This window comes from Canis lupus, chromosome 14 (assembly GCF_011100685.1).
Source record: "Canis lupus familiaris isolate Mischka breed German Shepherd chromosome 14, alternate assembly UU_Cfam_GSD_1.0, whole genome shotgun sequence".
Lineage (NCBI taxonomy): Eukaryota > Metazoa > Chordata > Mammalia > Carnivora > Canidae > Canis > Canis lupus.
The window spans coordinates 44001981-44012762 of NC_049235.1; the positions used below are offsets into that span (position 1 = coordinate 44001981).

The following is a 10782-nucleotide window of genomic DNA, read 5'->3' on the forward strand; positions in this document are numbered from 1 at the left end:
GTTCAGATTTAGCAGAAGTCATATGTTGATACTGTGTTAATAATAGAAACAATAGCTAGCTTCATCAGTTGCTTACTTGCCTTGAACCAGGAGGCGAGCAAGTACTTTTCCTAAATGGTCGCATTTTATCTTCACAACCCTATGACATATGTGTTATTATTCTCACTTTAGAGGTGAAAATCTGAACTTTAGTGTCAGTTGTTGGGTGTGAGAGGTCCATGCTGTTTTGTCTCTGGTTCATGATGTTAGTTCTGTAATAAAGCCAGAGCTTATATCCCCAATCACAATCACTGAATCAAGAACTTAGTGAGTCTATGTACTATAGAGACACAAAGAGGACTCAATATTGTCCCTGCTCTCAAGGAGTATACAATCTAGTCATATCTATAAGTGACATGGCAATACGAGACCTAAATAAGATTTTGAATATGATAATATTTAGACAGCGAAGATTTAGAGGGCAGCTATGTAACCGAAACAAGAGAGATGTGACTTCAGAGCAGCATGATGCCACTACAGACAAGAGGGATCTGGGAGGCTTCATGTAGGAGGTAGCCTTAAAGTCCATGTGAATTTGAGCAAGTGGAGATTAGAAATGAGGACATCTCACGCAGGTGGAGCAGTGCAAGACCCAAAGGCAGTTGAAAGTGCAAACAGATAAGTTCAACCTCAGGGACATTCTCCTGTAGTACAGAAGTTGTCTCATCTTGCTTGTCAGAGATATCTCAGGAGCTAGAGCACAGGTGAGGGTGTCTTGGTTCCTGGCCCTCCAATCTTGTCTTTATCAGGATCAGAAATATTTTTATGTATAGAGTAACTCCTAAGATATCATTTGAATAAAGCATACTGATGATTTTTTTTTAAAGTAGGTGAAGGGGCCCCTGGATGGCTCAGTGGTTGAACGTCTGCCTTTGGCTCAGATTGTGATCCCAGGGTCCTGGGATCAAGTCCTGCATCAGGCTCCCTGCAGGGAGCTTGCTTCTCCCTCTGCCTTTGTCTCTGCCTCTCTCTCTGTGTGTGTGTGTGTCTCTCATGAATAAGTAAATAAAATCTTTTTTAAAAAGTAGGTCAAAACCATTGATAATGAAATGGAATATCAATTTGGAAAAGTGGACTACAGATTGCACACATGAGGTCTTGGGTGCCAAATTAGGGACTGTAGAATACTGCCTAGACGTGAGAGCCTTGGGACTGGTTTGGTCCACCTTTGTCCATTAACATTGTGCCCATGGGAAAGTGATATGACTCTGCTGATTTGGTTTGCAAAATGAAATAAGGACGATATAAACTACTACCTAATGCTGAGGTTCCTGGGACTAAAAAAGGTGAATATGTGAAAAGTATTTTGTAAATTCTAAAGTGCTATATGACACCAACGGTTGTTTTCAGTTTTAATATGGAGAATTTAGATGGAGAAAAAAATTAACTGCATTTAATTATTTATCAGATAGAAAATCAGAACCATGAAAGGTGTTACTCGGAGGGACTGGTGTGTTGGAGTAGCTGGGGAAGGTTCATCTGGCACAAGGGAATGGGCTGGAAGGAGGAAGGTGGAACCAGGCAATGAGCTCAGAGGCCAATATATTGGTCTGGGTGTGAAGTGATAAGGGGAGATCAGCAGAACTTGGAGACTAACTTGAAAGGGCCGTGGCCAGAAAGAGAGGGAACTGTGAGAAATATCTGAGATCACTTTCTTCATACACACTGCAGAAAAGTCTGGAAACAGCTGGCAGGAGGGGTAGTGTTTTGGAGAGGGCTTCACTGTCCACATGTTGAGCTTTGAAGGACAATGGGATAACCAAGTGGAGGTATCTGGTGGCCTGAAGTACAGGGGAGTCCTCATGCAGGGGACACAGGAGGTAAGTGAGAGCCTCAAGACAAGGAAGATGGGTGCAGTGGGTGCCCAGGAGAAGGAAGAAGAGCTGGGAAAGGAGACAGAAGAAGAGTCACCAAAGGGTGAGGAGACCCACAATCGTAGGGAGGACAGGGAGCCAGCAAAGAGAAGGACTGAAGGACAGTCACCGGCTGCCAGTCACTTATTTTACTTCTTATGATCCTTTTTCTACGAGAAACCAAGAATCTGCAAAGTCATGTCATGTGCCCACGCACCAAGAGCTAAGTGACAAGCTGGACAAAGCTGGGCTCTGAGGCTTCTGCCCTCAGGGGATCTTGCACATGCCCTTAATTGGCACCCAGGGCCTTATGTAATGAGATCTCTTGTCAACTTTTCCAACCTGCTATCCCAATTCTTTTTATCCATGGTTTTTTACGCACTTTCATTTGAAAACATCGGTGTGCTTTGTTCAAAGGATACCATAGGAGTTGGAGTAAATACTACAACATATGCAGGCTCTGTTGGATGATAGAAGTGGAGGAAGGACTGCAGTGGATCAAAGAGACAGGGTGCTAAAGAACGTGTGACATTTTGTATCAAGCGGTTATTGAAGAGTTTTGATGGGGAAGGCGAGAGCAAGAGGCCAGGTGAGGCTTTAGGATGAAGAAAGGTGTTTTGTTGTTCTGTTTTGGTTCTTCAATTGGGGAAGGAAGTCTTACTAACCTAGCTGAGTCACTGCCTCCTAGGTGAGCGCACTGCGTTACACGTTTAGTATGAAAGGACAGGCTACAGACCGCCCCCCTTCCATTCCCTGCCTATTCAAAGGAAGAACTTGAAACTTGTGTGGGACCCCAATTAAGAACCAGGGCCCCTGTGGGAGTGGGAGGATACCCCTCGAGTAGGGAAAGTATCAGATGCAGGGAGGCCAAGTGAGAAACAGGGCCGGAGGGGAGGCAGGCGGCAGAGGCTTTGAGTACAGCATGAGGTTATGCTGGAATCTCCTCTCCGGGGTAGCTGAGCGCCCTGGGACCAAGAGGGCTGAGTGGTTACAGCTGGGGACCCGTATCAGGAGCCTGAGCAATATCTGCATTCCTTTCAAAATGAGAGCATGTTCTTTCTTCTAGGCCAGGGACCCACAGACAGGTGATGAGGGAGAAAAAGCAATTCCAAGGGAGAGTGCAAATGCTCACTAAGACATTACACGAAGTCAGTGGTGGGTTGCTGGGGCACATCGCCAGCCACGGAGGGAGGTGGTGGTGACATCAGCATGGGCAACCTGGGATACAGGAAACACTCTCCTTCCATGCCTTCCAGACAGAGCAAGAGGCCTGAAGTCATGCACTGTACAGGGAGGAAGGAGGACTGGACTTAAGAATAAGCCTACTTAGAATCCACAAGCTGGGGAGTCTAAGAGACCACGTGGTAACACAGATGTATGCAGTCAAATGGGAAAGAGATGGTAGGAAGAGGAAACCGAATACTTGGGCGAAGTATAGGATCTCTGAGAGGAGAAGAAGGATTTGGTAGACAGCAGAGTCCCGGGCACTGGTCCTGGAAAGAAGTAAGCAAACCCGGCCACACACAGCTGGGGAGGGAAGATGTCTGTAAAGATGGGGCTCACAGATGGGGCTCATGGAGCTAAGACAATCTCTTGTCTGGTAGACTGAACCTGCTGGGTAAGGCAAGTGATGACATGCACAGAATGTGTCATGTTAGAGGCCGGGGCAGTGCCGTGTGGGGGGAAGAGGTCACTGTGGCTCAGGACAACCCCACGAGGGCACTGATGAAGAATGGATGTGCCGCAGCAGCCCAGTGGAAGTGTGGTGTGCGGTGCGTCCCGTTCGCACCCAGATGGAGGACATGTCTTGCAACAACATATGCCTCCTGCACTGTCAGGAGTGTTTTGAAAACAACTGAAAATCTTACTGAGTGCCCGTGATGTGCAAAGCAGAGTGCTAAGGAGGCCTGCACAGCACAGAAGAGGAGGCCCAACCTCTTGAGGATTCAGAGTCTAGAAGGGGAGGCACGACAGAGATTGCTAAGTGCCTGACCAACATCCATCTTCCTCTTTCTTACTTGTGGGTGGCAATAGGTTCTGATAAAAAGAATGTATTTCCCAGCTTCTTTTAAATCTAGAGGTGAAAAAAATAAAAAAATAAAAAAAATAAATCTAGAGGTGATCAGTGAGATATTAAGTAGAAGTCGATGGGTGGCGCTTCCATAAATATTTTCTAAAGGGGTCTGACCAGGTGAGTGGGACACCTTTTTGTCATCCCCTTTCCTTGTTCTTTATTGGAATGAGGACACAATGGTTAGAACCCCAACAGCCTTTTTGGGCCGTGAGGCAAATTTGAAAATGAAAGCACCACCCCAAGGTTAGTGGAGGTAGGAGGAGTCTAGGCCTCTGGTGCCCCTGGAGAGCCATTTCGGTCCTGCACTACCTACTACTTCTTTTATGTAAAAGAGAAGTACATCTTTTTTTTTTTTTTTAGTACATCTTTATTTTGTTGAAGATGGATGTTTATCTATCTATAAAATCCTCATATGGGAAGAAAGGACAAACATCGGAGAATTACAAGATTGATAACATAAAAAATAAATATAATACTCACGTAATTCAACTCAAAACAGATATTAGCAATGTGAAAGGAAAGAATTATTTAAAAGGTTTAGAAAACAGAAAGGCCTTTCATCCTTTCGCGTTGGGAGATGAGGAAAGCAGGTCAGGAAGAGAGCAAAAAACTTGGGAATCCTGTCCTCCAGCCTTTTGGCTGCTGTATGCTGTCTCTTGAGGCTGCAATAAGAGGTTTGTGGGGAGGCAGGATTTTGACCCAAATCTGACTCCAAGACTTCCAGATCCTAAAGTGTACTTTCTATCTTATACGATTTCCCCTTCCATTGGAGTAATACCTTAAAAGGCAAGATTTTGTAACGTGTGGCCTCTGCGATGTTAGTACGTGAACCAACGAGTCATGATTTCTCAGGACTGCAGTCCACAGGGGACAGAGGGGAGCCCTGCTGAGGAAGAGAACTGGCACCCCGACCTTGGTTAGTGTAAAGGGGACCAGCTGGGTGGTTCCCATACCAGGGATCATCGGTGGGACCTGAAGGACGGTTAAGCCACCAGGATCGGTCCCCCACCCCTCCTCACACACAACATAGCATCCCACAGGGGATCAGGCCACCAGAGGAGAGAGCCCGCGTGGGATCGGGACACCCAAACTATAGAAGAAATTTCATGACCTCGGGGTCTGTGCCAGAAAACCCCACTCTTCCGCTTGAGTTCATTTCGAACGAAGCCCCGAGATGAGACACTCCTGAACATTTGCTCCTTCCCCAGACATTGAGCCAGCTGCTTTCTCCTTCGGGTTCCCGAATTGCCAGAAGGGAAAGGGGAGAACGCATCTCCCGCTGTGGTCTCTCGTTCCCACACGGGTCTGTGACCCCGGGAAAGACTGTAGTTTCCAAGCCTTTCAAAGTCTGGACCAACGAGACACTTAGCGGCCGCAGTTGGGCAGCGGGTCACCTGGGACCAAGGTGGGAAGACGGCGCTTATTCCGTTAGTGACTAAACAGAAACGCCTTCGTTTAAGTCCGATTCTCCCCCTTGCAGATGCTTCTCCACTTTCTTGCTCTTTGCCCAGACGGGGTGAGCAGCGATCGGGCTCCCGGTGTCTGAGGGGCTTTAAAGAGGCCGCAGCCCGGGCCGCACGGAGAAGGCCAGGTGGGCGCGCACCAGCTGCGAAGCCAGGGCGAGCCACCGCGGTGTCCCGACCAACAGACAGGGGACTGACGGCTCTCCGCCTCGGGCCGACTTCTCTCCACCCCTAGAGGGCACACGTCCGCGTCTTTCCCCGCCGTCTTTGCCCTCGCGGGATGGGAATGAACAGGTGCTGTCGCGAGCGCCGGGAAGGGCGCGCTCGTCACCAGCAGGTGCTCGGGCACCTCTGCCCCTCGGAGCGCGGCTGCGGTGCGCGCTCGGGGGCGGGTGCGCGGGGGGAGCCGGGGGCCTCGGCCCTGGAGGTCCCGCGGGCGTGGCGGGGCAGCACACGGGCAGCTTTCGGCGCACCTTGGGCACACTCGATGCGGCGGAGGCAGCCGGGGCAGGGGCGCCGCCCTTTCCAGCCTCGCGGGGCCTGGCCCCGGGAGGTCGCCTCCTCCCCCGCGTCGGGCCGGCGAGGTCGGCTCGGGCGCGGCTCGCAGGGCGCGGCCCCCGGCCCCAGGGCGCCCACTGCGGGACGGGCCCCGGGCAGTGCAGCCGGTGCCCCGCGAGCCCCGGGACGCGCGCGGGGGCGCCACGCCGCCTGCATCCTCCGCGCTCCCCGCCGCCCGCGAGCAGCCGTCGGGCCCGGGCGCTCCCCGGCGCCCCGTCCCGGCTGCGCGGACCCGGGTCTCTAACCTCGCCGGCCCGCGCAGCTGTCGCCCGGCTCCCCCGGGGGCGCGCACCTGCGCCGGAGGGCGGCGGCACGGAGGTCACTGCCACCTTGGTCTTTCTTCTAGAAGGCGCCCGGCCCCGCCCAAGGGGGTGAGCTCCCAGGGCGCCGTTCAAGTGGGTGTCCGCTGGCCTTTTGTCAGGAAACTTTTAATCACACGGAATTTAGCCTCTAATCGGCCAGACTTAGTTCAAACCGCGCAGAGTAAAACCTTCCATTTTTTAACATCCACTCTTGGTGTTTGCTGGAAATTTGCCACCGAATTTCGGCTGGAGCTGAAGGTTACCAGGATTTATCATTGTTTCCCCAGGATGTTTAACCCTCATGGGCTCCTCTTCTTTCATTTAAGATACTTAAAAAAAAAAGGAAAAAAAAGAAAAAGAAAAAAGAAAAGAAAAGAAAAATTCTTATAAGAGCTTTTGCCATTTTGTTTAAGAAATTTGTTTTATCTCGTACGGTTTTGGGATCCAGAAATATTTCTGAGATGGGGAGGAGGGAGTGTTAGAGAGCAGCTGTGTACCAGGAAATAATAAGTATCATGCAAAAATATCACAGCTAATAGATGTCCTTTAGGAGTGTAAATATCTATGTTTAATTGCTTTAAAAATGCGGGGTGGAAAAACACAATTATACATTGTGATAACAAACCTGTACAGATAATTTCTGAAAATACAAAACAAGTGCTGAAAAATTTTTCTTTACGATTGAAATATTGTTCCAAAATCATGACACCGTCCACCCAAATATCATGTTGCCCCATCTGCAATACTCGAAGAGGAATAGTTACCAATTGAATGCATTTAGATTCATCCTTAATAAAAAGAAAATTGCATAGCTTTTTATATTGTTGCACATCCTCAAATGCATCTTCCAACATCAGTGTCACCTTAGGGTTATTCTCAATATTTTCAATTTTCAATTTTCAGAGATACATAATATATAATTGCTAGTAATTATAAACACATCATTTTATTCATCTGATTTTAATAACATGCATTTTTATAATTACTGTACAACTGAAATAGACATTGAGTTACGCTGTGTGCATGTCTTTATTCAACAGTATATTCTTAGACACCTTGTTCAAACAAATCAGGTGAATTTAAAAGAAAATAAAACAAGAAAAAAAAATCCTTCCAGTAGAAACAGAATCACAGTGCTTTACAGACAAAAGGAAAGGAAAAGAAGTCCTCATACGAAAAGAGATTTATTATTACATAGAAAATTCTCACAATAGTTGAAACACACTTCAGGAACTAGTAAACACCTCAGATAGAGTTGTGCCAATTACTCAGCCCACAAGCATCTGCTTTGTCTTAATTAGACGGGGGAGGTGAATGACCACTGTTTATTTTCATTTTCCTCATTAATTATGAAAAACTGCATTTAATTCATCTTGCATGGTGAGAGATTGGCTGCGCAGATGTAAGTCGTAAGGGAAGTGACTGTCGGTGGGCAACCTGAACATGGCACCCTGCCCAAGGGGACCCCTGGGTGGCACTGCACAGTAATGCATGCCGTAATTGTAATTTTTGCCATAGTCCAAGGTTTCTTCTTGCTTCAGGGAAAATATCCCATTATAGTTAATTGGGGGAGGACTTAAGGGACCTTCAAACTGAGGGCTGGCACACTCAGGGGAAGTGCTTTCATAGAAGGATTCATATGCACTGCAATAATTGTAGGGTTTCATGGACTTGGAATTATCAAGAGTTCCATGCCCTGGGGGAGTGGTGAGCTCAGGGCTGTGGTAGGGTGGGTAGAAAGTAGAGTAGGGTGACCTTGTGTGGTGCGCAGCCTCCCCACCCTGACCCATCAGGAAACTCCTGGCGTTGAGCTGCAAGCAGCCTGCCACCAAGTTTGTAGTTGGCTGGGAAAGACCTTTGCATAAGTTTTGGACGAACGTGAGCAGATCAGGTCTCTTGCCGATTCTCAGAATTTCAGAAAGTGCCCAGATGTAGTTTTTGGCCAGTCGTAAAGTTTCTATTTTGGACAGTTTTTGGGTTTTGGAATAACAGGGGACCACTTTTCTTAAATTGTCCAGAGCGTCGTTGAGGCCGTGCATCCTGTTTCTCTCGCGCGCATTCGCTTCCTGTCTCCTGAACTTGACCCTCTCCAGTCGGAGCTTGGTGGTCTTTTTTTTCCTAAGACCCCTCCTTCTGGGCAAGCCATTTTCATCTTCCTCTTCCCTGTCTTCCTCCTCTTCTTCCTTCTCGGTTTCTTCTCCGGGGGCCCTTTTGATGCTCTTTCCTCGAAGGACAATCTGTTTGGAAAAGCTTTCTGGTTTCTTAATTTGCTTCTGGTCCTCACATTCTCTAGAAAACTTTCTGCACATCTGGGATTCTGGCATTACAACAGACTCATCAAACGGTAGTGTTAACATGGTTCTCTAATCTTAAATTACCTGAAAAAATGCCAGCACAATATTTAAAGTGTTTTCATTTTTAAAGTTTATACACTTAAAACATATTTAATGACTTAATCATAAGAATGCACAAACGTGAAAAAGACTGATTCTGGGACCGATTTTTTACGTAAAATACAATCTTTGAGTTTGTGCAGACTAGTAATTACAAAAAAAAAAAAAACCATTGGCACATGCAATAGGATCGATTTATACAGGCAAATTATCAAAAGAAAATAGAACAAGAAGTATTCATTATAATGCCACCACCATCTCCACTTCCCTTTGATTTTAAACTGGTTTTAATGCACAAAAAGGACCGTGGAATTCCAGCAAATGCAAAACATGATATAGCAATGCAGAATTTCATTAATTCCAATTCCCCTGAGTACAAAATAAGAAGAGACACCAGTTTTTAAAATAAAAAAGTGTTATCTCTCCATTAGCTGACAAATTTGTGAGGGTTTTTTTGTTTTTTGTTTTTTTGTTTTTGTTTTTGTTTTTTTTTTAGAAAAAGAAATCAGCCTTAACTTTATTTGCTGTATTACATAACTGCAAATTTAGCTAAGTGGCTGTTGACATTTACAAATTTAAAGAAAAGATTAATCAGAGCCGATTTTTAAAACCGATTTCTTTCTGAGCAGGGAAGAAATATGTAAAAGAGCACTATTTTCCCAGCCTTCACAAAAAAGGGGGAGGGGGATTAGGCTAATTTGGAATAAACTGCATAAATAAATTTGAAAAAATAAAAATCACTGGCATTTTTTTTTTAAATCAAAGAAAATGTTAAGACTGCTTTTACATTTACAATTTTTCCAAATGTGATCGTCTGTTTACTGCTGTTCAAATCATCCTGGACAAAAAAACCACTCTCGTAGTGTTTTTGTTCTACGAGCCACAGAAGTCTCCCTCTAGCTAATATCTGACAGGAACGGTCCAAGGATTCTGACTGCAATTGTGCACGTGTGTTCAGAATCCCGAATGAAAGGGGAAAATAATTTGTGTTTCAAATGCAATTTTGGCTTTCGTTTGGTGAAGCAGCAAGTATTTTCATCTAAAGTCTTCAAACAAATAGGCACGTTAAAACAGAGACTTTTCAATTTAACAATCTCCAGCCCCCTCAGCATACACACATACACACATACACACATAAACTCTTAGTAATGTCCACATACTTGCAGTGTTACATAATAGCAGTGAAAGTATGTGACAATTACATCATAAGAATGAAATATGATAAGAAGTTATAGATGGCAAAGAGCATATAAATACTATAAGACAGTGACACTGTATCTTTAAATACTTGCATGCAAAGCCAGCATCAATTGAAGTAGATCTTTATTTATATTACCTTAGGTTTTAATTTCATTCAATAATCAGTTTTCATTTTGTATCTTCCAAATCTTTTCAGGCTGAGTGTCGCATCGTCTCCTGGAGTCTCTAGATCTGTGTATATCTGCACTATCTCATTGATCTCTAAAAAGTGACATTGATGCCAACTGCCAGAGCTGGTACCCATGCCATCTGCTAGTGACGTCACAGGGCAGAGAGAACCATGTGATCCTCTCTCTTGGGACCTTCATTCTGCACTGATCATCTGGCATCCCTGTAAGTGGGTACCAGCATTCATGCATCAACACAGAAGGTTAGACTGATAGGGAAAAAAATCTGCACCAGCATTTCACATACAGTAGGTGCGTTTCTCCTCGAGCTGCTTCGGCTCCACTGGCAGTCTGGAGAAATAGCCGTGTTAGTGCTCAGTTTCGCCCTGCCAACGGTGCAACTATTAGGTAGTCGTTAATATTCCATTCATTTACAAGGTGGGCTTTTGTGTGAGCGAGGGGGTTTTGTTGTTGTTGATGTTGACGTTTTGTGAAGATCACCATCCCATTCGTGCACCTGGGTACCCAGGGAAAGGAAGCCGTGAGAAGGAGCTGAAATCAGGAAAAGGGTCTTGAGATGCTTACCCAAAGTAAGATTTGTGTAAGCGAACAGGGATCAGCAAAGGTCTCCTCATTTCCTTGTTTTGTTTCGTGGCATGTAACTTATGGGTGTGTGTCTGTGTGTTCTCTTATTAACATGTACGACTTCTGTGCTTCTTAGGAATTTGGAATA

At 45.9% G+C, this 10782-nt stretch overlaps 1 protein-coding gene across 2 annotated transcripts; it reads right to left on the minus strand.

Annotated features, from left to right (window-relative positions):
- Positions 1–7219: 7219 nt before the first annotated feature.
- On the minus strand, positions 7220–10782 carry NEUROD6 (neuronal differentiation 6). 2 transcript variants are annotated; one of them, XM_038556394.1, is made up of 2 exons: positions 10019–10782; positions 7220–8526 (listed from the first exon to the last, which is right to left on the minus strand). In XM_038556394.1, the coding sequence occupies exons 1-2, from the start codon at positions 10034–10036 to the stop codon at positions 7633–7635; spliced, it is 912 nt and encodes a 303-aa protein (XP_038412322.1). In that variant the 5' UTR covers positions 10037–10782; the 3' UTR covers positions 7220–7632. The 2 variants fall into 2 exon arrangements, with proteins under 2 accessions (XP_038412322.1, XP_038412321.1); XM_038556393.1 differs by having other exon boundaries at positions 7220–8667; positions 10019–10757.